The following is a 25192-nucleotide window of genomic DNA, read 5'->3' on the forward strand; positions in this document are numbered from 1 at the left end:
TCTTCTCGCCTTTCATAGATTATAATTGCTGCTTTTCCCCCCTCAACCACCAATATGTATTTTCTTCATCCTCTATTTACATTGTTGACCCTGTCCCCATTAGATTGACTTCAATCCAATGACTTGGTTTCAAAGAAAAAAATTGGTAGTAACTAAACAAAAGTGGTTGATGATGAGTTGGTGTAATAATGGAGAATGCATAGGATGCTAGTTAAACTGTAGCAAGCTTGATTCATTAGCCTAAAATACTACTTAATATAAAAACGGGTAAAATCCATCTTTTAAATTGACAAAATTGAAACTACGGAAACCGAACTGATATAAAACCGACAAAATACACAGATAAAAAATGACTTTTACTGCTCCATGATTTAGAGGAGGCCAACCAAGTTTTTATTGGCAAAATCATTTGTAGCAAGTAGCTACTAGCAAGCTAATTTCGTATAAATATTTAAACAATCCTACTACATCCATATAACTATGTGCATGTGATAATTATAGAAAATTAATGATCATTGTTGAGAAGTTGTATCTGTGCAAAGATCCCACCATTGAAATTGAGAAGGGCTTCAAGAAGAGAGGGTCAATTTGGTAAATCCAAATTTTGGACATGGTACATACATAATTGGGTGGTTGTGGATGGGAAAGAAAAAGCAAAGAAAAGTTTCCAAACATGTTTTCTTTCTCTCCCTTTCTTTTGATTAATCTGAATTCTAAAGTTGCTTTTTGGTATTGTTATTAGCTTGCTGCTAGTTAATCTCTCACTCTCATAATATCATTTCCCAGTCTATCTCTCCTTTATTCACGCCGCTCTCACTTCCAATTTCACACTTTTCTCTCTTCTTACTCAACACAAAAACACCAAAGCTTTCCTTGTTCACCATATCACTATCTATCCTTCTCATTTTGCTTCTTTCCTCCCTTAGACCCCAACACCGCCATCAAAATGTCTGAATTTTCTTTCTCATCAAACACTTCCAAGAAGACTAAATTCTCTAGTCTTCTTCTTGCTGACTTCTTCAATGTTTGTTTCTTCATTTTGTCACACCCTCTCTACTTCTCCTACTTCATTTTCTTCTCACCATACCTCCTCAAGCTCCTTTCTTTTCTGTCTCCTCTCTTCATCACCACTGCGCTTCTTGTCCTGGCTTACCTCACTGTCTCTCCCCCACTTGTCCAAGACAACATTGCGAATTCCGAATTGTCCAGCATCAAAGTTGGTTGTCTTGTGACCACTTACCAAACTGTTTTGGAAAGACTGCAGAAGTCTAAAGCAGATGATGGTGCTGGTGATGATCATGATCGCGAAGAGTTTCGATCTTTCGAAGAGCTTGAAGTGTATAAGATTGTGTTTGATACGTCTAGTTTCGAGATTGGTGAGAACCCAGTTGAAGAAATCTGCTCACAAGTCTCTGAAGCACCAGTTGATGATGTGTCCAGCCATGAAGGCAATGCCATCTCTGCTCCACTGGAAGCTGCAAGTGATGTTTTAGATGAAAACCCAGCTGAGGTTATTGCTTGGCCAAGAGTGGAGACATTGGCAGCATTCTTTCAAGAGGAGAATTGGTCAAAAGATTTCAAGGAAGAGAAAGAAGTCAAGCCAGCAAGCACACTGTCCAATAAAGTTGATGAAGATGGAAAAGAAAAAAGGTCCATGAGAAGAGCATCCAAGGATTTGGTTAGCAAAACAAGTTTTTGTGAAGTGAATGCTGATTATGATGGAGATCAATTTACTTCCAAATCCATGTCAAATTCCCAAAGGCTAGGAGCAAATTTTGGAGAAGACAACATTAAAGTTATGGACGACTCTCAAATGCTAATGGGTCCAAATCTTGGGAGTTTTGGTTCAATGAGGAAAGAGAAAGAGTGGAGGAGGACACTGGCTTGCAAGCTTTTTGAGGAGAGACATCACAATGTGGAAGGTGGAGGTGAGGGCATGGACATGCTTTGGGAGACATATGATGAGACAGAATCAATTAAAGCTATGAAAGGAAAAGGCAAGTCAAAGAAGGGCAAGAATGGAAAGGTTGAGGAGGAGGATGATGGAGAGGAAGAGGAAGAATTTGATGGGCAATTATGCTGCTTGCAGGCATTGAAATTCTCAGCAGGGAAGATGAATTTGGGCATGGGGAGGCCTAATCTTGTCAAGTTTTCCAAGGCCCTCAAAGGGTTTGGATGGTTGCACCATGTCACCAAGCATGGGAAGAAGGGGTACCATTGATTTAACTAGATTTTTAGATTTACTTTGGTTAATGCATGCTAAATTCAAGTAGCAATGATGTGTATTTGAGTAAGAGTGCCACAAGTAAATACGTCCCTTTGTTTTATGATATAAATTGGCTTCCACAAATTAACTATAAGATAAGATTGTTCCTCTGTTTCCATCCATCTGACTCATTTCTAGGTTACCAATTTATTTCCACCTAAAGTTTCTTAAAAGAGTCAACTCATCATGTACTTTAACCTACTATAACCCTACTACGATGACCAGTTTGAGATTAGGGTTCATCAATGACCCCACAACTTTAGCTAGTGGCTTTTCTTTCAACGGCTTGAAAATATCATTCCCGTTTTTTTTTACCATAGCAATTAGATCCTACCTAATTAGAGCTCTTTAATTACCGTGTAGATCTAGCTCTCTGATATTTCTCTAGGTAAAAAGAAGAGACCACCCTTTCTCTCTTTAGTAAAGTAGCCTTGCCTTTTTAATAATGGAGTTAGGCGTATGTTCTTCTAATAATGGAGTGCCCTTGGGCTACAGAAAAAAAAAGTCACATGGCATGCTCTTGTTTGCAATAAAATCATATGGGAGTGGTTGTGCACCCAACTGCCATGGTACGTGATGAATGATACGGGCAATAGCATCCAAGGCATTTTGGAATTATACGCGGTAAGATTAAGATGTTACAATTTTGAAATCAAATATTATTATCTCACATCGAAAGATGTGCTGTTTATAAATTACACTGGGGCCTTTTCAAACAAATAAAACCCCAAACAACGCATAAACCGAAACTAAAAACCCTTGTATGCAGGATGGGTATAATAAACAATTTTTTTTACAATAGAAAACTATTAAATGTCACATTAGTTGATGATAAAATGTAAGAATTGATGTGTAATGAGTACTAAATTACTAATTAATGAACCCATGTGAATTAGCAACTTAACTGTCACATATTAAGAAGGTAGACAATTTGGTAAACGTGTCTTGAGTTGAGACTTGACATTATTGGGTCCATGCTTAATTAACTGATTTTTATTTTTCACAAATGCGTAATTAACTAATTAATAAACACCAAAATCCCACTAACGAACAAGTGAAAAAAGTCAAAAACAACAGCCCTAACCTGGGCCCCACATTGTTGGGATTTTAATAAGCACCGCCAAGGCGCACTCGCTGATCCGCGTTTTACAGTTAATAATTAACAGGAAATTTTTTATAAAAAAAATCCAAAATTCATGCCGGAGTGAGTCCGAGTGAGAGAAGAAGTGTGAGTCTCACAGACACAGAGGAGCCAAAGCCAAATCGAAAATGGCGAACCTTCGAGTCTCTGCCCACAGCAGAGGAGGAGCCATGCGGAGCTCCACCGCGTCCTTCAGTGTTCTGGCTATGACCATTGCAGTCGCCGTCGTCTTTTTCATCTCTCTTTCGTTTGTCATCACTTCCCAAACCGACACTTCTGATCTCACCGACTTGGTAAGTGTTCTCTGCTCATCTCTCACATTCTCGCTGCTTCTCTGCTTCAATGGTGTTTCAAGTTCATGTTTTTCATTTCGGGATCTAATCGTTTTTGGATTTTCGTTTCCATTCCCCCGCTGGAACTAGACTAGTAGAAAAAGTTTGCAAAAATCGAAGCAATTAGTAATCTTTTGTTGTTAATTGCGAATTAGGGTTTCAATTCTGGTTCATACGGATTGGGATCGACGAGAAGGACGGTGCTTGCTCTGAAATCGGATCCTCTGAAGCCGCGACTGGACCAAATCCGAAAGCAAGCAGACGATCATCGGACTCTAGCCCTGGCATACGCTAGCTATGCGCGGAAGCTGAAGCTCGAGAACTCCAAGCTCGTTCGGGTCTTCGCCGATCTCTCGCGAAACTACTCGGATCTCATGAACAAGCCTGCTTATCGCGCTCTCTTCGACTCCGACGCGCTCAACATCGACGAATCAGTGCTGCGCCAGTTCGAGAAAGAAGTGAAAGAGCGAATCAAAGTTACCAGACAAGTGATCGCCGAAGCCAAAGAGTCTTTTGATAACCAGCTAAAGATTCAGAAGCTTAAGGACACTATTTTCCAAGTGAACGAGCAGCTGACGAAGGCCAAGAAGCAAGGAGCTTTCTCCAGCTTGATTGCCGCAAAATCGATCCCCAAAAGCTTGCATTGCGTTGCAATGCGGTTGATGGAGGAGCGAATTGCGCATCCGGAGAAGTATACTGATGAAGGGAAGCCGACTCCGCCCGAAATTGAGGACCCCAATCTTTACCATTATGCTATATTTTCAGATAATGTGATTGCAGCTTCAGTGGTTGTGAATTCGGCAGTGAAGAACGCCAAGGAGCCATGGAAACATGTGTTCCATGTAGTTACCGATAAGATGAACCTTGGAGCAATGCAGGTTATGTTTAAAAGCAAGGACTATAATGGGTCACATGTTGAAGTGAAGGCTGTGGAGGATTACAAGTTCTTGAATTCTTCATATGTGCCGGTGCTCAAGCAATTGGAGAACGCGAAGTTGCAACAGTTTTACTTTGAGAATAAGCTCGAGAATGCAACCAAAGACGCAACAAACATGAAGTTTAGGAATCCCAAGTATTTGTCTATACTGAACCACTTAAGGTTTTATTTGCCTGAAATGTACCCCAAATTGCATAGAATTCTGTTCTTGGATGATGATATAGTGGTTCAGAAGGACTTAACTGGTTTGTGGAACATTGATATGGATGGGAAGGTGAACGGGGCGGTTGAGACATGTTTTGGTTCGTTCCATCGTTATGCTCAGTACATGAATTTCTCACATCCTTTGATTAAGGAGAAGTTCAATCCCAATGCGTGTGCGTGGGCTTATGGAATGAACTTCTTTGATTTGGATGCTTGGAGAAGGCAGAATTGTACCGCCGAGTATCATTACTGGCAGAATCTGGTAAGAGATTACTTTTCTTCTTGGTCAAATTTCTGTTCGGAATCCTTACATTTGCAAATAAATATGGTGGTATCTGATATGTATATATATATATATATATGCATAAGTTGTAGAATATGTTAGGTTGTGCAGACTCTGTGCATTTGTAGTTTTTTATGTTTCAAACATACAGCTTCTAGTTGGCCTTGTAGTAAGGGTTTTAGGGAATGGTAAAGAATGTCTCACTAGTTGTAGTGAAAACAGAAGGGAAAATTACTGATAATGTTTTTTTAGATGCTATCATGTCATTCACATTAAGTATTCTGTTTCGGGATATCTCTGTGTTGATTTTGTTCATTCAACTCTAAATGTGTAATTGACTGGTGGTCTATTGGAGTAGCACTAACAAGGGATGTTGTCTCCTTGCAGAATGAGAACCGTAGCTTGTGGAAATTGGGGACACTTCCCCCAGGTTTAATCACATTCTACTCAACAACAAAGCCTCTAGACAAGTCATGGCATGTTCTGGGACTCGGCTATAATCCAAGCATCAGTATGGAAGAGATTCGCAATGCCGCAGTGGTGCATTTCAATGGGAACATGAAGCCTTGGCTTGATATAGCCATGAGCCAGTTCCGGCCACTCTGGGAAAAACACGTCGATTATGATATGGAGTTTGTTCAAGCCTGCAATTTTGGTCTTTAAATGAACAGGGGGTTTGCTGAAGCTCTAGTTGGAGGATCTGCCAATGCTAGTCCTTGTAGCTAGTAAGCTATTATCTCCTTGTGGGTTCCATTGCTACTCCTTTCAAGTTAACCAGTTATATTCTTCTTAGTAAGTATAGGGAAGATATGCATCAGTTCAAGTGTAGCATACATGTTTTCCATGTTAATCTAGGCCCTCTTTTTATTGTTTCATACAACTTAAATTTACTTGGAAGATGTTAATTATTGAAAGTTGGTGGATATATCTACAGTAAATTGCCTTTAGCTAGCTGCTATTGGACCCTGAAGAATGTAGCAATCTTCATATAACCTGCCCGATTTTCAAGCCTATCTCTCCAATATCAGAACAATGCCTTGGAGGGCTCTGATATGAGAAGATTGTATACTACTATCGTGTTTTCCTCAAGCCCGAAGTTCAGTGAAATTAAAAGAATCCCCTTTTGGTTTTGGAAAATACGCCAAATATCTCAAGTATGATAGATTTCGAAAAAGAAAAGTAATGGCGATGCTTATTTACTTCCTCCGTACAAATATTATAAGGTTTGATACTTGGCTACTGATCATGTACACTTGGGCGTTTGACGCGGTCCCCGGAGGATGTGGATAGCCGGCAAGAGTTGGACGCCGGTTGGACTAGGTCGTAAGTTTTGAATTGACTAAAAAGAAAGAAAAATTTCAGTTGATTGCAACATTTTGCAGTCTTTTAAGTAGATTAATTTAATAAAAAAAAGTTTACTTTCAGACTGAGTTCAAACGGAATAGATAAATTTAATTGATGAATTCCTAATATGAAATGATTTTATTAACTTATGAAAACAAAAAAGAACTAGGGTCGAGTTTGTACCGATGCACAAAATCAAGTAAACAATGGATCAAACCATCCGCAAAACATTAGCCCACATTAATCAGGGAAACCTACAACCAACACGAGACATCCATTACAACACATCAAAAACCCTAAATCCTAATTCATTTTCCCAATTTCCTTCCACATAAACAGCGCGATGGCGCTACTACAAGTAGTTTATCGAGAAACATATACCAAAGCATAATTCTACCACCACTATCAACCCCAAAATAACTCCAAAATTAAAGCCGAAAGAAAATAAAAAGTCAAAAGGAAAAAAATCCTATGGGAATTCCTAGGTGGTTCATCCACAAACAGATCATAAACAGCCCTCTTCATGCTATCCGACAATTACACCATGGTCACTCGAAAAATTTTTAATTTGTCTTCATTCACCAATGAACCTCTTCGAAGCCTGGCCTTTCTCAGGCTGAGGCAGACACTTGTGGTGCTGTACTCTTGGCCGCTGTATTAACAGCCACCCCGGCAGGACGATTCACACGACCACCATGATCAGACCTCTGATATCCATCAGCTCCACGACTCGGTGCTCCTCCCCTATTGCTACTCCTACTTCCAAATTCAGACTTGAAACCGGAATCACCACGTCCATAAGCTCTACCACCTCCATAGCCTCCACGTCCTCTTGCTCCTTCGGTCCTGTAACCATTGCCACCTTCAGTCCGGTATCCATTGCCGTTGCCCCTTCCAGATGAAAACCGTCCCCTGTTGTTCCCTACATATAGAAATGGACAAGCAAAAAATTGTTGTAAAAGAATTAGAATCAAGGAGGGTACAAATGTGCAATCTCCATTTTGAACACAACGTTCACAACTCACCTCGAGTAGATCTCTTTTCCTCAACAAAAATTTGGCGGTTGCCAATCATGATGGGTGAAGCCTACAACACCAATAGAAAAATATTAACAGCACAAACACATGAAAAAAATATAAGAACATAAAGACTTGTAAAATCAAAGGAGTAGAATATCAAATGGGACTCTTTTGTTTTTATCAATAAAAGAATAAACAAGCAATAAATTAAAAAGCACTTATGTTAACAACTCTTTATTGGGTTCAAACAAATAAACAGAACCATAAATCTGTTCAAACATCCAAGATAACAGGGCGTGAAAAAACATAGTGCAGCAATGAAGAAACATGCAACGAACTAAAACACCACTTTCCTTGTGTTAAAAACTCGTTCATAGGGTTCAAACAAATAGACATACATAAATCCATTCAAACATCCAATATAATGGATCATGAAAAAAATAAGTTGTGCAACAATGTCTACTAAATACCTCCATTGCACTGTGTACAGAACTTGCAGCCTCATATTCCACAAAGCCAAAACAAAAGCCCTGTGAAATGATGGAGGAACAATAAGTACTTTCACAGAAGAATTGCGAACATCAAAGATAGAGAAACTCAAGACAAACCTTTTGGCTTCTAACTTGCACACCATTCTGTTTGATCAGTCCAAATTTCTTAAACTCATTCTCAATAAGAGCATTTGTAGAATTCATTGGCAGACCTTTAATGTAGATAGAGTGACCTTCAGCTGTTTACATGAAACCAAATTTACTATGCAAACGTATAGGAGGATAAGAAACAGAGAATAAATTAAATAGCGGTATAATGAACTGCATACCTTCGGCCTCTAGATTCCCATTTTCTCGTGCATTTGTGTTGGAAACTACCGTTTCCGAAACTGGAACGGATGTTGGAGCAGCAGTCACTTGCTGCTCTTGCTTCTTTGGGACAGACCTCACAGAAGCAGGTGCTGGAGTAGAAAATGGCACAGTACTCTCCTTCATAATCTTAAGCTGGAACAAGTGATTTAAGCCCCAGAATCAGGTGTGGACAACAACAAAGAACGAGGAAAAGTGAGATTCTTTTGCACAAATTGCGTTACTAAGTTAATGAGAAATGTAGTACTGCAACCAATTACACAATAATTACAAATCTGAAAATATTTAGAGGCACGAGAGATAGTAAAACAGCTACTTACGATTGAGGCATATGACTTCTTTGGGACTTCAACTTTAGAGTTAGATTCAGCTTCAACTTTGGAGTTGGACTCAGCTTCGACTTTGGAGTTGGATTCAGCTTCAACTTTGGAGTTGGATTTAGCTTCGACAATAGAGTAAGATTCAGCCACCACCTGTGAATCATCAGGAATTTCATTGACAACCTCCGGTACTGGTGCTTCTTCTTCTTCGATTGAAACTTCTCCATTTTCAGTGGGATTGTATACTTCCTCCTTGGCAACATCCTCAGAAACTACAACCACAGGCTCTGAGACATGATAGACCTGCAAAGCGGTAGTATCTACAACAAGAATCAAACTCAATTAGAGCTAACAAAAGTACACACTTTAACATTTAAATAAGAATCATGTATACCATGCTTGGGAGTAAGAGGAGCTTCAACAGCAGCATCAACAACCAATCCATTGTCCAAGTTTTGAGGGGTGGAATCATCAACATATCTAAAAACATCGTTCAAAACAAAGTAGCCTACGTCTTGTGGTGCCAAGAAAAAACTTTGAGTAAATTTCTTCCTTATATTGTCCTTTCCAGTTAAAAACCCAGTGACAAGGACAAATACTCCCCCATTGTAAGATTCTTGAGCATCCACTGTTACGATATTTGCACTGAGCTCTCCATAATCAAGTATCTTCTTGTTGATTGCCTGCCCAGTAAAATATAATAAACAAATCCAAAGGAATTATTACTCTCACAATTTTCATCAATTCCATCTGTGATTCATAACTTCATATTTCTATATTTAGTTGCTGAGAAATATGTACAATTCTTATATTATTTAACTTGTAATGCCTCTATATCCAGTGCAACATAATTTTTATGTTTTTCTTATACTTTCTAAGCTTCTGGAGATAATATATATAACCAAAATTTAACAATACTCCTAGACATAGGCATCTAGGCACCAAAAAAGTTGATTTAATAACAATTATGAATATGATCTGGCATGAACATGCAGATGCATTAATATAACGATAAAGAAAGTTGGGTCTCGGAAGGAGCTTACATCCATCGTGGTTGTAATGCTCATGATCCCATCGTCTCCAGGACGACCAAGCTTACTAATATCCTGGTAAAATCGATGAACAAGCTGAGGGGATTGTTCCAAGATATTGTAGTACTGAAGAACAAATGCATTGCCAACCTATATTTAACAACAACAACAAAAAATCATTCCAAATCCGTTAGCAACCATCAGGATCAATAGTGTAGTAAATCATCAACTACTGTTCAGGTATCAATACTTACAACATCGGCACTTGGAGGGAGATTTGAAGCTGGGGCTTGCTGCACCGGAGTCGTCATCTCTGATCAACCTCCAGAAACCAAACAACATCATTACACATTCAACCAAAAAAACTGATACAGATGATTTCACTAAAACGTATATTGAAGAATACTGCATTTCTTTTTTGCCTTTTTATTTTAAAAATACCACATTTCAATACTACTCCAATTCTTTCAATTAGAGATTTGAAAAGTTTTTTCTCCAGTTAACTGAAGACACATTACAATCCTTTCCACAACAAAATAAATAATAATAATTTCCTCGCGCTATTTATATACATACTTTCAAAATAAATGTTCTTCTCGAATCTCATCAGGAAACATGCCTCAAACTATCCACTAACTGAAATTCAGCTTAATTTCATACACAAAAAAGATTCTAAGAAAGAAAAAAGACTCTTCAAACTTAAATCAGTTCGCTGCAAACTAAAGAAGGCAATTTTACACTTCTATGAAACAAACCGAGATCTAAAGCAGGCTTAAATAACAAACAAAACAAAAAACTTAGAATATGAAAAGCAGAGGTAATGTATGAGATTTGAAGAGCGAGAAAGTTACCTGAGCGTGGATCGGAGGGAGAGAGGTGAGAGAAGAGGAAAAGGTCCGTGGTGCTGTACGACTTCTCTCACCTCCTTAGTGAGGTTTGGCGGTTTCTAGGGTTCTGGTGGATCTTCAAGAGGCGCGAGAGAGGTATAGGAGGAGGGAGAGGGAGGGGAGAGAGGAAGTAAAAAGGGTTTTGGGTATTTATATTCGAGAAAGGGAAAATGAAAATTTTATTTTATTTTATTTGTTGTGACCGTAATGCGATTTCTTTATTCTGTTTCTAATTAAACTTCCTCTATCTTGGAATTAAAAAATAATAAACAGTTTAGCAATGTCCTTTAGTCCACAACCAATGACAAAAAGTGTAGCAAACCCCCCTTCAAAAAAAAAAACAAAAACGAGGACAAAAAATAAAACATATGTGAAGTCTTAAGTGATTTTTTTTTTTAAAACAGCGTACAAAGAGGGGGGTTGAACCCAAGTGCAATGAGGCGAACATATATTGACTAATTGGTATAACCCACATTTACTTAGGTGCAATTGTTTAATATAGATTATGATGCTTATTGTTGTAAGTTATAAACTAGTTAGGGTACTTCAAAGCAAACCTCATGGTTTCAAAATGATGAAACATTAGTGCATTAAATGTATGATTATTTAGTTGCGCATGTGATTCATGATAGCAATAGATGTTAAATGAGTCATTTTTTAAAGTATGTGGCTTATTTTGAAGATGTGAGTAATGTATTTTTTATTAAAAGGATCTATTACTTCTTTTTTTATTATTCAAACGATAGTCTAAATTATAAGGGGAGTTGAGTTTCTTACATACATATCTAGGGGTGGGCTAGGTTTGGGTTAGTTTGGTTTTGGGCCCAACCCGAATACCGAATCGTAAGCCTCGGTTTGGCTATTTTGGAAGCCGAAACCAAACTATAATTGATGAAAACCGACCACATAGATTAACTGGACTTGGTGGGTTGGTTCGGTTCGATTTGGGTTTTTTGACTTTCTGAGAGAGAGAGAGAGAGAGAGAGAGAGAGAAGAAATAAAAGTGAAGGAGAGGAGACGAAGAAAAAAGAGAGGGAGAGATGGAGAAGAAGAAGTAGAAGAAGAAGGAAAAAAAAAAAGAGGGAGTGAAGACAGATGTAAGCAGAAGGAGAGTGAGAGAGAGAGAGAGAGAGAGAGAGAGAGAGAGAGAGAGAGAGACTGATGGAGAGAGAAGAAAAAGAAAAGATTGAAACTATGTATTATATATATATTTTTTAATACAATCGGTTTGGTTTGGTTAAACCAAGGTTTTGAATGTTACAAACCATACACCGAACCATATATTTTGGTTTGATGACAAAAAAAAAAATTGAAAAAAAAAAACCAACTCAAACTATCGGTTTGGTTTGGGCGATTTGACCAAATTACCGGTTTGAATGCCCAGCCCTATACACACAACTAAAGTGTCATAGAGATTCACACAAGCATTACCAAAGTATCATAGATGTTTAAACATAAAACTATTGGTCTGCAAGTTAAAGCCCGTTTCCACTAGGTTACACCACATTTGCCTATTACTTCAAACTTAGATAGTCACCAAAAAAAAAAAAAAAAGGCATTTTAAATGTAAATTTAGAGCCAAGTTTCTTTATTTTGTTTTAATTGGGTATTCATTGCTTCATAGTCTCGTGCAAATTGAAGAGTATAGCTCAATTTGCCGCTCGGCACACCCATGGGATGGGTAAAATGGAAAGTTATTGGGGAAAATAAAACTTGTGTGTTTGTTGAGTATGTTGAGCAATTGTTTAGTGCTCGGCTGCCCATGCCTTGTGGGGGCTGGTAAATTGGGCCAAGCCGATGACTACCTGTAGACCCACTCGTCCTTCATTGGGCTGTGCCCACATTGATCCTGGGCTATTCTATGTTTCGGGATTAATTAGAGAGAAAATAAAGCGTAACAAAAAAAAAAAAAAAAAATCTTATTAATGACATGTTTATTTATCAAAATATGTATGAGAGGAAAAGAAATTATCCCTAAATTAGGAATTTGATCAACTAGAAGGTAACCAAGCTGAAGTTCTCCCACCATCTTAAGAGCATCCACAATGTTGCTTTCTATTTCTTAGCTAAAATTTAGCTACGAACATAAGAAAGCTATTTTAAGAGCTCTCTAAAATTTTTTAACTCCAACCATACTCCTTAATTTGGAGAGTCATAAATGCTATAACTCTTTTTTTATTGGTCCATCTCTATTAAAAAATAAAATAAAAAATAGTTAACATTAAATATAAGTTTGAAATACTCATTAAATAAAGCAGTATTAAATTATAGGGAGCCACTATGAGTCATTTCTCTCTCCTCAGATTTAGGAGCTTCTAGAAGACTCCCTATTTTAGGAGGTCAATATAGAGCGTAATTGGAGTTGCATTTTTACGATTACTCCCTAAAGTTTGTCTAAGGAGGTGGTTTATGGAGTCCATTGTTGATGCTCTAAGAATTTGAAATAGCTGGGATGAATTTGTAGGAAGTATGTTAAACAAAATATTGAAAAAAAGGAGGATATCAGATTTATATACAAGAATATTAGATCTAAAAGGCTAACTGTACGCCAATCACATTTAGGAAAACTTTATACACACAAAATTTTAAAAAAAAATAAAAAAATAAAAAAAATGCGAAAAATAAGCCTCTGTCTGTCCCATTAATTTCCAGCCAAGAACTCATGTAAACTGAGGTTTTGGTATAGCCTGCCTCCCATCAATCTATCCATCTCCTTCTGCATACAACATGTATGCAAATCCCAACCAAAGTAACTCTCATCAGCTGCAATTAAAAAGCAAAAACTAAAAGCTAAAAGCTAAAAGCTAAAAGCTAGCAAATTAAGATAAAGACGACCAGAAATGAAAAAGGGTCAGTTTCCATATCAGCTGATAGATTCAGCTCTCATCAACCAAAAGCAGATGGGATCACAGTTATGTGTCTCAGAGGCTGAGATACATCAGTGCCTCCAGCATGCTGCACAAATTCAGCTGGTGAGAATGTGCTTCCATGGCAGACACAGACAATGCTGATCTCAGATTTTGTGTAGCTGTACAAGAACCCATGAATTGTTTTCCCATTTGGGCCATTCCCCGTGGTGGAGACATAAGGCATTTGGGGAAGAGAACTGGTCTGCATTTGGGGTTTTGGGGGCTTTGCAACGGTGTCCATTTTGGTAATTTCCTTCAATGGAGTACTTGTTGGCGTTGCAGAATCTCCATTTGATGAGATGGGTTTGGGGATTGAAACTGGCTCTGTGTTTTCTGATTTGGGTTCTTCTTTGGGAGCAAGTTTTTGATCATTGCCTTGAGAATTTGATTTAAATGAGTTGGAGGTGGCTGTGTGTTCAGATTGGGCCTTGGTCTCTTTTGATATTGAACCATTGTTCAAATGGGTTTTTTCTGGTAAGCTCTGGCCTGAATGGCTTCTGGTCTCACTGCTTCCACCACCTATAAGATTTTGAAACCCAAAAAATCAAAACCAAATTCTATTTGGGCAGATTTTTTTTTTTTTTTTTGTTTTTTTTTGTTTTTTGTTTTTTTTTAAACAAAAGAAGAAACAAAGGATATGCAAAATTTAGAGTATGTATACAGTACCTTCATGAGAAACTGCGCTTTGATGATCAGAAACGGTAGAGGAGCTACACATTGGGGACCCATTCAACGACCCCGTTTTACCCAATCCGCCATTCGACGACGTCGTTTTACCAACTCCGCCATTCTGCTCCGTTTCGCACCAGTTATTCGCCAAATTTTTATGCGCCTGAAACGGCCTGAAACCGCCGCCGCCGCTGGGAGCCCAGCACGGCATCGCGCAAGGGTACGCGAAGCCGTTCGTGTATGGAACGAACTGCACCGGCGGGTACGGGTACTGAGCCGGTTGAACCGGGTAGCGGGGCTCCGTTTCGCCGTTATTCATATTCAGATTGACGTTCACATTCACATTCGTCTCTGTTCTCTCTCTCTTGATCGCCGGTTGCTGTTGTTGTTCTTCTGTTTGGGCCTCGTTTCTTCCTCGGCTTCTCTTCTCTTCGCGCTTCCTCTTCGCCTCTTGCCTCCGCAGAGCCTGGATCTCCCGCTTCGTCTGTGAATCAAGAAGCGCGCTCTCCGGCTCCGACGACGCCGTTTGGTTTTCCTTTTCTCTCCGATCCAAGCCGAAGCCGTTGACGAGCTGCAATTTCTCTGGTTTTCTGAAACTGCCTCCGATTGACAACCCTAAATCGAGCTCAATCTCCTCCTCTTTCAATCCGGGCTCCGAAACCTCCACCATTGCCGTAAAGCTTAAATTTTCAACGTATCAAAGAGCCTCAAACTGAAAAAAGAAAACTTCAAGTTTGCAGCTGGAGCTTCGTAGTTATATGAAGAAAGTTCCTCTCTCTCTCTCTGTTTTGAAATTCACATTAGGGTTTGCTCTCAGATTTTCCGAGGAGAGAAAAAGGTAAGGAAATAGCTGGGGAGGGAAGCGAGGGAGGGCGCCACGTGGCGGAAGAGTAGAAGACGACAGAGAAGGTGGGTAAACACGTAGGATATTTTCGGATATATTTTTAGCGGACGGGATTAGCAAAACTCTTCGCCACTAATCCTAATTAACCGCTGGTTAAAATAATCGAAAATCGCCTGTTTAAGGGTTAATTTAGCGGGAAACAAACTCTTCTCAAGTGTTAAAGGGAGATTTCTTTGAGCCCACGGAGCACGCTCGCAGGTTCAGGGCGCGCCATGTGGCACACGTGCATGGAGAGCTTAGAATCGGACACGTGTCCGCGCCTGGCATCCGTAAATAAACAACGGATAGGCGGAGAGCTCTGGGGCTCTGACGGCCTGGCACATGCGTACGGACGCGTGGTGCGAGATCTTGCTGTCACCCCGCGAATCTCTACCGTCCTTTTCAGTCCATGAATCCCCATGACAGTAGTGCTACGTGGCATCGTCCACAACCGCCACGTGTTCCACTTCGGCAAAACGCGGGGCCCGCATCCCATGAGGATGGGATTGAGACTGAAACGTGGCGCGCATGTTGAGAGTCGCAGCTCCGCAGGGTCAAGCTGGTCTGCACCTTTTACGGAGAGTGAAGTTGACGTGTCGAGGTGTTGCTCAGATTCGGTGATGCGGAAACGTGGTGAAAGGGGAATGGTTGAGATTGGTTGTATTTATACGGTAGTTGACACGTGGCGCGTTGTTGGGAGATGAGTTTGTTCAAAAAAGTAGAGAGATAGGGTATGTGGCGCATAGACCGGGTTTGAAATTCGTATGACCGAGCATTGCAGTGACTTGTATTATGCATGGTTACCACGTGTCGCTGTTTGGATTCATAGACTTTATATGCATTGGTTTGTCTTTGTACCTTGACCCTATTTGTCGACAATTAGGGACGGATTCAGAATTTAAAAATGAAGTGGTCAAAATTTATCTTATGTGTATATATATTTCATTGAGGGATCCTTTAAATAAACTTATTTGAGGGACATCTCTTATAAACTCCGGATTGTATTTCACTAATCCAAACCGTCTATTTTGTAGATACATATTCAAAGATCATCTCTACAAAAAATCACTTGAATCGATATCATTTGACCATTCAATTGAGTTATTGAAATTTTGGTACTTTCTTGAAGCACCGTGTTCATTGATTTTGTATGACACAATTGTATGTCGAAATGGTTTCCAATTTATCTAATTTTTTGTAAGGATGATCTATGAATGAAGACCTAAAAAATAGATGGTTTGAATTATTAGAAAAAAATTTATAAGGTACCCTAAAGGACGTTCCTCAAATAAAATTATTTAAGGGGATTATATATATATATATATTAAGAAGATACAAAATTTGACGGTACAAATGAATTTTATTAATAAAACAAAATAACATAATGAGAATTACATATAGGAACTAGTAAAACTAAAAAGACGACAAATAAATTGACGTTTTATTTGAAAACAAGATGGATATTCATTTACTTTTAGTTGACGTAGTCCTAAAGAGAATATATACTCCTAATTCTATATGTACATGAAAGGGTTGGCTATTGCAAAATCAAACAAAAAAGGGAAGAAGGGGTTTATTTATGCGTAAGTGGTGAGGGACTTGGGCGTGATGATATTTTATTTTGCCCTTAAAGAAAGAAATACAACTGAAGGAAATGTATGGCTATTGCAACGGAAGTTACGGAACAAACAAACAAAAAGGAAGAAGGGGATGCGTAAAGTGTGGAAAAACTATACTTGGGTGGGCTAATGTTTTAGTTTGGGCTTAAAAACATACAAGTCATCTGGGCTATAGTCCAGGTTGCCCCTCTTAAGGTCCGTTCCTGTTGACAATTTGGGCCAACATAAACATTTTGCACCCAGTTGATAATTCTGAAATTAGAGTGCACTTTTAGTTTGAATTCGTCTATCGACTTGAGAATGTAATTCAATGAACTGTGATAAATCTATAATTTACGAATGAAAGGTCAACTCGTGACTTTATCAGCTACTTATTGAAAACATAATCCTATGGATTGTGATTAAGCTATACCTTATTAGCGATGAGTGAATCGGTCACCTTAATGAATTGTGATTAATCTATACCTTATTAGTGAAGGGTGCACATGTGGCTTTAATAGGTGCAGTGCATTCGCCTACGTTATGAATCCGCACAATAGGAAAGTTCCTCAAATTTTGAGTTGACAGGTAAAATTCGACAAAACACCAAAAATTTGGTCTCACAGTCTTTACATTTTAGTATTTTTGCATCATCCGAATTCAATTATTGACTACAAAAAAATTCGTTCATTCCTAAACCCAAAAAGCACAAGTAACCATGTCTTACAGTCGTACTATGGCATAAAGAAAAAGAAACGAGAGTAACACATTTACTCATGTACTTCCAACCCATGTCACAAGATGCTTGTATATTTTGCTCAGAGAAAGAAGGGCAGTGCATCATTAAGCCCTGCAGCTCTAGACAGGAGGCATCCTCATTATCAGCTGCCCTGCCATTTTACTGCAAAACAGAAAATACTGTGTTAGGAGGGTTCAGGGCACCTGAGATTAGTCATTAGAGTGTGGCACGAGGGGCATGGTTCACGAAAATTTATTGTATGCAACCGTTGTATATATAAAAGCTTCGAGAGAGGTCGTATGCAAGATTTTCCACGGGGCTTACCTCTTTATGTAGTAGTAACAAAAGTCAGCTAAGATGAATGTTTGAACCATCTCACTGAGGAAAGCTGACAAAAGCCAGAAATATCCACTCCCAATGTAGTATATATATGTCCCGTTTGTCTCATAGATCTGCACGTAAATTGCAAAATGTTGCATTTTAGTCTGATACATGTCTAATTGCAAAACTTCATATGGAATTCTAATTTTTGTAGTCATGACAAACCTGAATAATCCAATGAGCACAAGCGAAAAATCTTGAAATCCCCAATGCGAATACATAATGGGAGGTAAATGGTTCAATCATCTGAAAACAAGCATGATAAGATGAAAACAAAGATCAAAATAACGTCCAGACAGTTGGTAAAACGGATGATAGATAGTTTTAATCTGATGTAAACTGAACCTTTGCATTCTGCATCAACCGAAGTTGAGGCAGAACTGAAACAGCCTCCATGTTTGCACCAAATGCCCAAAGGATTCGACAGAAGCGATAATTTAGCGTGTAGGGGTGGACGAGCACACCAAGGACAGCAGAAGGCACCACCTGCATTGTGGTTTATGGGCAAAACAAATGTTAATATTCTTGTACCTTTTCTAAAGCTACAATATCAGTTTCTAGTTCTCTACTTCAAGCAGAGTAAACATGTTCATTCAAGATCAGTGCCTGTTTCAATATAGTAATGGTTTGAGGCTGGCCATAGTCTAAGTAACACATGCATATGGAAGTAGCTCAAATCTTCTCAAATCGAAAGCAAATTTTTCGTTTCCTCCGTGATTCGATCTTGTCTGCCATTTGGTTTTATAACAACTGGCAATTGAAAATCATGCTATGGAGATGCACAATGGAGAAAGAAATTACAAAGCATAAGCAATTTTCAATGTTTAATAGAATTCTTCCCTTCAAATTTACTGTTAACAGTAACATCCTAACTGACAATATGACAAATGCAGCCTCGCCTAAAATTTATAATCTCCAATTAAATAGTTCTGGTCTTTGAATACATTCTTCAAATGATTTCCCACGTATTTGACAAAGCGTTCGGGTCAGATGAACCGGCATACAGACCAGACCGTATACACATGTAATATTTATACATATGTATAAATTCCTCAAATGGTTCCCAGTTACACATGTATACACTAAATAATACATACATTTACTCGTGCACACAAACACATAATTTAAAGGGAGGTCGAAGATATTTACCAGGTAATATAAGCGAAAATTGTCCAGTTCCTTGATGTAGGTAGACTTCAATTTAAACCGTATCATATATATGACCCACGCCGTTGCCACGAGAGTAATAAAATCTAGCACAGTGTGAATGTCACCCTCCATCATTGTACTACAGAACAACCTTACTGCTAGGAACAGAGCTGTGAGTTCCTGACTCTTTAGGGAAAGACCTGAGAGTGCATCAGAAACCAGTTTGTTTATCAAAATAAAGCACAGTGTGACCTGAATTCTAATAGACTAGGGTAAGATTATGCATTTGAAGATGGATATTGGACTTCAAAAGAAAGACTAACCATGCTCATGAAAAATTGCAATGCTAAAACAATAACCATTTTATATAATTAGTGAGAGCTAAATTCATCTATAATTGTTCAAATTTTCATCCATCCCCCTTCTTTTTCTTGAACTGTTTTCAAGTTTTATGGAAGTTGGTCCATTTACTAATTAATTAATTAATTAATTGCTAAATAAATTGTACCCTGCAAGCTGCAACCATTGTGCCATGATAATCCAGCAATAGAAGGTCACACATTTAAACATTGAAAATCGAAAATTGAAATCGAAAAACCCAACTAAATCAACAAGAAGCATGACAAATCACATTAACAAAAAAACCCAAGAATCCAAATCAACCCACAATTCAGAAAGAAAAAAACAGAATTATGAAGGATTGAGAAAAGAGGAAGGCAAAGGTACCAGAGCAAGTCTTTTGGGTGGTGAGCTTGTAGATGAGGACGATGATCCCAAGCACATGCACAACCTCAGAGGCAACGAAGAAGTATTTGTGATCCCTCACCCAAAACCTCAATGCAAGCAAAGCACAGAGAGCAAGCAAGGCTCCAAGAAAGACCTTGACTTTCATTGACTGGCTCCTCACCCATTGAAACAGCACATTCACAGGCGAGCTCCTCCTCCTCCCCATGGTATCAGCCAAGACTGCTCTGCACCTGATCGATCCCTCTAGAGAAAGAAACCAGATTGATATTGAAAGAGAAACAGAGAAACAAACGAAGAAACAAAAACTATGTTTGTGTTTTTTTCCTATGTGTTGTTGGAGGTAAACAGTGAGCGTTTTGATGGGCAATTGGGCATGCAGTTAGTCTCCGATGCTAGGTGGCATTTATGTTGTTTCCATTCTGGACCAATTAGGAAAGAACACGTCAAATATCAGTTTAAGGAGGAAATATTATATTGGATCCCGAAGTTAATGCTTTCCTTTTTGGTTCTCTTGGATTTGGGTATGTAATCATCCTTGGAGTTGACCCCTTTGATGACTTTCTTATTGGTTTGTAAAAGGATTCAATGACGCAACAACACAAATAGAAGGAAGGAAAAGACTCCTTGGGCTGGAAAAGGATTAGAGGATTTATTTCTAAAAAGAGAAGAAAAAAAACCTACTTTAATTTAGAAAAAAGATATGATAAAAATTAAACTCTCGACCGTTGAAACTAATTGCTCTACCGTTGAAACTACAAATTCCCCTGAACTAAACTCTTATACAAAAATGAGCAGGTAAGCAATCAATCTTTCTTTTTTTGTGTGAATGTTACTTGGTTTCAAGAATGCTAAGTAACTTACACTAGAGTAGTGGTTTGAAACAATTGCTCCTCTAAACAAGGTCTTGGGTTTGAGTCCAAGCATATGTATAGCGTGTGTGAAAAACTCCTAAAAAATATGTTAAAATGTTAAGTTTGGTGGGGGCATCTTAGCGTCCAAAGTCAAAACATCGTAGGTATATTAGCGTGACTTTTCATCTTTTTATATGGCTATTTTGCTTCTTGTTGTTGTTGGGTATCTCTTTTATATGTTCAATCAAATTTTGGATTAATTTTGACATTATTGCAAATGGAATTTGGATTGTTCCACGCATATATCAATTGATAAGAAGCATTTTGTTCCTTAAGAATAATAGATATTCATAAATTACTAGTGATGCATGTATTTATGTATAAATATTCAAATCCTCACTTACCTCTCATTAATAAAAAGGTAAAAAAGAATTCAGTCTGAAAATTTTGTCACTGTTTTTTATTTTATTTTCATTACTTTATTTCCTCATCTCAATCTCAACGGCAAAATAAACTGTCATTTATTTAAAAATACTTAGCAAACATAATTCAATGAAGAGTTGAATTACCAAATGCAATTCACACGAGTGTTGAAACCAAGAAAATTTATTTAGGGGTTAATCATTCTTAAACAATTTAATAAAGTTCTCAAAATTCTACAAGGTTGGAGGAAAAAAAATTTTGAGTCCTGAAAGAATAGTTGTATCCTCTCAAATAAAAAGGAAAAAAAGGAAAAACCATTACTTTATTTCCTCATCTCATAAACTAGGGCAATTCACTACCTATCTTCATAAAATTCAAAGGGCAACCTTGGGGTTAAGATAACTTCAAGGGAAGTTGCCTTTGGCATGGTAATGCCTAGCCCTTCAGTCAAGTCCACAGGCATGTCCAAAGGTGTTGCCAATTCAAACCCTTGAAGCAAGCGTCCAAGTGTCAAATGGGTAACTTGCAATGCAAATGTGGCACCTGGACAAGACCTTCTTCCAGACCCAAATGGGATAAACTCAAAATGTTTACCAGAGGCATCAATTCCTACATGGGTTGTGAGAAATCTCTCCGGGCAGAACATTTCAGGGTCTGGCCACAAACTTGGGTCTCTATGCAATTTCCACAGATTCACAAACAAACGGGTGCCTTTTGGGATGTCAAAGCCACAAACTTGACAGTCTTGCATTGCTTCATGAGGCACTGAGAGTGGGCCTGGTGGGTAGAGGCGCAGTGTTTCTTTGACAATGGCTTGGAGGTAAGGTAGGTTTTCGATATCAGTGTCTTCAATCCATCTGTCCCTGCCAACTTTGAGGTCTAGCTCTTCTTGGGCAAGCTTCAAAACATGCCTATTGTTTAACAGTAAAGAGAGGATCCATATCAAGTTGATTGCTGTGGTTTCTGAACCAGCTAGAATAAGATTCTGCAACATGAAAAGTTGAAAATTGTGAACAACAAACAATCTAGAGTGTTGCAATTTGCAAAAATATACAGCCCTTGACCCAAAAAAATGTTGAAGAATATAAGTTTCATATCAGAAACTTGACTAAATAAAATATAAGATATAATGAATGGTTCCACTACTAATATCACTGAGGCCTTTAGTGATAAAACTTCACACCTACTGGACTTTGTAAGTGATTAAGTTGGGGACAATACCGGTGTTGTTAGTAGTGGACCGTTGACCCGTCTTTCTGAATTTAACAAAAAATTCAACAAGTTGGAAACTTTTGTGTACTTTTAAAAGATAGTCTAGCTGTTCTTTAATTTGATGAACTTTTACATTCCTTTTTCTTATAAAAAATAGTTTATTGCTCTGTTTTGGGTAGTTTTGAGCTATCAATCACTTGAAAATAAAAAAGACGAAAATTTTACTGAAAAAACAATGAGAAACATTAATAGATTTACCACCACAGATGTTAAAAATCACGAGTAACTGTGGTTTTTTTCATATGATTAGGCATATAAACATACCAATGATGTTGCCTTGATGATCGTTTCACGCGTATAGCCAAGCGTGGAATTGTCCTCAATCACAGATATCATGACATCAATGAAGTCATGCTCGTCCCTTGAGTCAGTCTGTTTCTTTGCATAATGTTCTTCTACCCAACTTCCCATGACAGAATCTAACTCCTTCATAATACGCTTCATAGCTTTAATTTGCCCCTTAAAATCAATCCAACTTGGAAAACCAATCACATCAGAAGCAACTGGATTTCCTGACACATACATAAACTCCTTCACAATTTTCCCAAACCTTTGCTCGTCTCCCTCATATGAGCTATCAAAATATCTTTTCCCAGCAATCATTCTAGTAATTACATTCAAAGTTAAGTGCTCAATCCAATCACTGATCACGACCTTGGTTGGATTTAGACCGTTGTGCTCTTCTGTTTTGCAAAGCAAAAACAACCCTTTAATGAAAGCATCAACCTCAGAAATTTGGACATGTTTTAAATTCTGAAGCCTGCGGCTAGAGAGCAACTCAACCATGACCATTTTTCTCATGTCACGCCAGTATGGGCCATATGGTGAGAACCCAAATCCTGCATAGTTGTAGCCAAGGTACTTGCCGTGTGAGGACCTTGGTCTAGTTGCAAAAACTGTGTCGTTTTTGGTGAAGCATTGCTTGACTGCATCATAGTTGCTGATCACAAGTACAGGGTGCTTGCCAAGCCATATGGTGAAGATAGGGCCATACTTGTCAGCCATGGCTGCTAAGGTTTTGAAAACTGGGCCACGTAGCTTGTGGAGGTGGCCTATGATTGGCAAGGCACCTGATGGTTGTGGGGCCAACATGCCCTTGATTTTGTGGCTCTGGATCCTCAGCCTCCATAGATACAGAACCAAGACCAAAAGACCTGCAATTGCTAGCGGATGAGAAAGAAAATCCATGAGGGATGGCTGGCTATGGTGACAAAAGTGAACTTCCAATTAATCTATGGTTTGTTGGTGGTAAAAGCTGTGTTCTCATGGACAAGGAAAGATGACATGTTGGGCCACTAGCCACTCAAATTCAAGGATATATTTGAATGGTTAATGCTTCTTCATTGACTAAGGTTTTGGAATTGATATTTGGTTTTCACCAAGGACGTACGACCTTCCAATGCACGTGGGTTGAAAAATTTGAGTTGGATAATGTTGTTAATTCTTTCTTCTGCTTGCAAGATTTGAGTACCTGGATACAATTATAATATGCAACTCATATCATTAAAAAATGGCATATATTTAATATCGGGTTAATTTTAGTTTGATATCCTAAACTCTCAATTTTAACAATAAAACACCTTATTTTTGTAAATTTTTTGTAATGTAAGAATTAATTAAGTGATGATGTGATATATATGAGACCCACTTTTTAAAATTAAATTGATTAAAATATTAAAAAACATTAAAACCAATTTTTTTTTTTAAAAAAAAGATTAAAAAACAACTAAAACGATTATTGTAAAAAATATCAAACCCCTTCTCTCACAACACACATGGATCTGGATCATTGACTTGAATTTTGTCATGATATGCTTTGCTTTTACTCTCCACATGCCACCTCATTTAAATTTCATTCAAAAGCTTGAAAGTTGACACATACATTAGAAAAAAGAACAAAAATAATTGTCTCAACAATATTTCACACTCCTTAATAGTCCAACAGTGATTACTAACTCTACGAGTTCAACGTCAAGCCTGCAACTTCCTTGTCTTTCAGGGCTCACAAGAAACTTGATTGAAAGACAAAGACAATACAACCACCAACAAGAACAAACGCATCAAGCAAACGACAAGAGGAGATAAGAATAACCAGAGGGAACCAACCAAATCTCTCAGTATCAAGAGGAAGAAAAGTCCAATCTTACAACCAGAGGGAATCGTCCCTATGTAAACACCACCTCATCACTGTCTCTTTTCATCCAATATCATAATCAATTCTTGCCAATCCTCAAAATCCAATCTTACAACTACTTTAGGGAATTAGTTTAATCGAAGGGGTAGAATAAGTTATTGGGCAGAAAGAAGACATTGAAAAGCAAAAAATGAAAAGAAAAAAATATGAAGAAGAAAACAGAAGGGAGGCTGCAGAAGATGGGTAACGTTATAGATTTTTTTTTTAATTACTTTTTTATTTAAGTTTTAAGCAAATTGTTGTTTTTTTTTCTTCTAATAGAAAGTTAGTGATTTGTCAACTCTCAAATCGCTTGGATGAAATTTAAATGAGGTGGCACATAGGAGAGCAAAAGTCAAGCAAATCATGGCATTAAAAATCCAAGTAGAGGATCCCGAATCTCTCTGCTCATAGGTGTATGATGCATAACTAAACAATGGTATGAGAGGATGAGAATATCATTCCTCTTTGCGAAACCACTGGATCAAGGACGCAAAACGAAGAAGACCCAAATTAATTGAAGTCATTCTAAAGAGAAATAAAAAGTCTTACACCAACCACGATCGCCATCTCCCCAACCAAAATGCAGAAAACCCAAATTCATCGAACAGCAAAAGAAACATAACAAATGTGTGATACCACCAGCTCCATTGCCTTCGCAATAGCTAATGTATCGAAAATATCGAACCCAAGTTTTTCCAAATAGAGCGTAAGAAGAGAGGTTTTCTGGTTTCAATAGTTCATTAATTCTATGAATATTACAGCAGAATTCAT

The 25192-nt window shown here is 38.1% G+C and overlaps 6 protein-coding genes across 7 annotated transcripts; 2 read left to right on the top strand and 4 right to left on the bottom strand.

Annotated features, from left to right (window-relative positions):
- The first annotated feature begins 676 nt into the window (after positions 1–676).
- LOC103334529 (acidic leucine-rich nuclear phosphoprotein 32 family B protein) lies at positions 677–2384 on the top strand. Its single transcript, XM_008237510.2, has one exon. The coding sequence runs from the start codon at positions 947–949 to the stop codon at positions 2219–2221; it is 1275 nt and encodes a 424-aa protein (XP_008235732.2). The 5' UTR covers positions 677–946; the 3' UTR covers positions 2222–2384.
- A 1020-nt stretch (positions 2385–3404) lies between these two features.
- QUA1 (Nucleotide-diphospho-sugar transferases superfamily protein) lies at positions 3405–6110 on the top strand. The gene is made up of 3 exons (XM_008237214.2): positions 3405–3700; positions 3895–5142; positions 5551–6110. The coding sequence occupies exons 1-3, from the start codon at positions 3536–3538 to the stop codon at positions 5824–5826; spliced, it is 1689 nt and encodes a 562-aa protein (XP_008235436.2). The 5' UTR covers positions 3405–3535; the 3' UTR covers positions 5827–6110.
- A 597-nt stretch (positions 6111–6707) lies between these two features.
- LOC103334270 (Nuclear transport factor 2 (NTF2) family protein with RNA binding (RRM-RBD-RNP motifs) domain-containing protein) lies at positions 6708–10828 on the bottom strand. 2 transcript variants are annotated; one of them, XM_008237212.2, is made up of 10 exons: positions 10589–10828; positions 9992–10059; positions 9750–9887; positions 9101–9389; positions 8707–9026; positions 8347–8521; positions 8135–8256; positions 7997–8056; positions 7533–7593; positions 6708–7429 (listed from the first exon to the last, which is right to left on the bottom strand). In XM_008237212.2, the coding sequence occupies exons 2-10, from the start codon at positions 10046–10048 to the stop codon at positions 7119–7121; spliced, it is 1533 nt and encodes a 510-aa protein (XP_008235434.2). In that variant the 5' UTR covers positions 10049–10059; positions 10589–10828; the 3' UTR covers positions 6708–7118. The 2 variants fall into 2 exon arrangements, with proteins under 2 accessions (XP_008235434.2, XP_008235435.2); XM_008237213.3 differs by having other exon boundaries at positions 9992–10050; positions 10589–10749.
- A 2280-nt stretch (positions 10829–13108) lies between these two features.
- On the bottom strand, positions 13109–15013 carry LOC103334269 (nuclear transport factor 2/RNA recognition motif protein). The gene is made up of 2 exons (XM_008237211.3): positions 14200–15013; positions 13109–14052 (listed from the first exon to the last, which is right to left on the bottom strand). The coding sequence occupies exons 1-2, from the start codon at positions 14870–14872 to the stop codon at positions 13511–13513; spliced, it is 1215 nt and encodes a 404-aa protein (XP_008235433.1). The 5' UTR covers positions 14873–15013; the 3' UTR covers positions 13109–13510.
- A 2264-nt stretch (positions 15014–17277) lies between these two features.
- On the bottom strand, positions 17278–20102 carry LOC103334268 (ER lumen protein retaining receptor family protein). The gene is made up of 6 exons (XM_089053769.1): positions 19679–20102; positions 18953–19152; positions 18149–18289; positions 17969–18049; positions 17747–17874; positions 17278–17584 (listed from the first exon to the last, which is right to left on the bottom strand). Exons 1-6 carry the CDS (start codon positions 19902–19904, stop codon positions 17542–17544), a joined length of 819 nt encoding a protein of 272 aa, XP_088909895.1. The 5' UTR covers positions 19905–20102; the 3' UTR covers positions 17278–17541.
- Positions 20103–21257: 1155 nt separating this feature from the next.
- On the bottom strand, positions 21258–23556 carry LOC103334267 (cytochrome P450 CYP82J17-like). Its single transcript, XM_008237209.3, has 2 exons — positions 22510–23556; positions 21258–21958 (listed from the first exon to the last, which is right to left on the bottom strand). The coding sequence occupies exons 1-2, from the start codon at positions 23431–23433 to the stop codon at positions 21329–21331; spliced, it is 1554 nt and encodes a 517-aa protein (XP_008235431.2). The 5' UTR covers positions 23434–23556; the 3' UTR covers positions 21258–21328.
- Positions 23557–25192: the final 1636 nt, after the last annotated feature.

The sequence above is a fragment of the Prunus mume genome, linkage group LG6 (assembly GCF_029339155.1).
Source record: "Prunus mume cultivar Tortuosa linkage group LG6, ASM2933915v1, whole genome shotgun sequence".
NCBI classification, from domain to species: Eukaryota; Viridiplantae; Streptophyta; class Magnoliopsida; order Rosales; family Rosaceae; genus Prunus; species Prunus mume.

What these genes read in the sequence shown, in the direction of transcription:
- LOC103334269 (XM_008237211.3), bottom strand. Translation starts at nt 14,872, where the DNA reads ATGGTGGAGGTTTCGGAGCCCGGATTGAAAGAGGAGGAGATTGAGCTC. An exon ending in AAGCGCAGTTTCTCATGAAG is followed by an intron (nt 14,053 to 14,199) that starts GTACTGTATACA and finishes AAAATCTTATAG; the next exon opens with GTGGTGGAAGCAGTGAGACC.
- LOC103334529 (XM_008237510.2), top strand. Translation starts at nt 947, where the DNA reads ATGTCTGAATTTTCTTTCTCATCAAACACTTCCAAGAAGACTAAATTC.
- LOC103334270 (XM_008237212.2), bottom strand. Translation starts at nt 10,048, where the DNA reads ATGACGACTCCGGTGCAGCAAGCCCCAGCTTCAAATCTCCCTCCAAGT. An exon ending in TCCTCTTACTCCCAAGCATG is followed by an intron (nt 9,027 to 9,100) that starts GTATACATGATT and finishes TTCTTGTTGTAG; the next exon opens with ATACTACCGCTTTGCAGGTC. An exon ending in AGAAGTCATATGCCTCAATC is followed by an intron (nt 8,522 to 8,706) that starts GTAAGTAGCTGT and finishes CACTTGTTCCAG; the next exon opens with CTTAAGATTATGAAGGAGAG.
- LOC103334268 (XM_089053769.1), bottom strand. Translation starts at nt 19,904, where the DNA reads ATGGGGAGGAGGAGGAGCTCGCCTGTGAATGTGCTGTTTCAATGGGTG. An exon ending in GGTTGATGCAGAATGCAAAG is followed by an intron (nt 18,050 to 18,148) that starts GTTCAGTTTACA and finishes GCTTGTTTTCAG; the next exon opens with ATGATTGAACCATTTACCTC. An exon ending in TGTTACTACTACATAAAGAG is followed by an intron (nt 17,585 to 17,746) that starts GTAAGCCCCGTG and finishes TCTGTTTTGCAG; the next exon opens with TAAAATGGCAGGGCAGCTGA.
- QUA1 (XM_008237214.2), top strand. Translation starts at nt 3,536, where the DNA reads ATGGCGAACCTTCGAGTCTCTGCCCACAGCAGAGGAGGAGCCATGCGG. An exon ending in CTTCTGATCTCACCGACTTG is followed by an intron (nt 3,701 to 3,894) that starts GTAAGTGTTCTC and finishes ATTGCGAATTAG; the next exon opens with GGTTTCAATTCTGGTTCATA. An exon ending in ATCATTACTGGCAGAATCTG is followed by an intron (nt 5,143 to 5,550) that starts GTAAGAGATTAC and finishes GTCTCCTTGCAG; the next exon opens with AATGAGAACCGTAGCTTGTG.
- LOC103334267 (XM_008237209.3), bottom strand. Translation starts at nt 23,433, where the DNA reads ATGGATTTTCTTTCTCATCCGCTAGCAATTGCAGGTCTTTTGGTCTTG. An exon ending in TCATCAAGGCAACATCATTG is followed by an intron (nt 21,959 to 22,509) that starts GTATGTTTATAT and finishes TTCATGTTGCAG; the next exon opens with AATCTTATTCTAGCTGGTTC.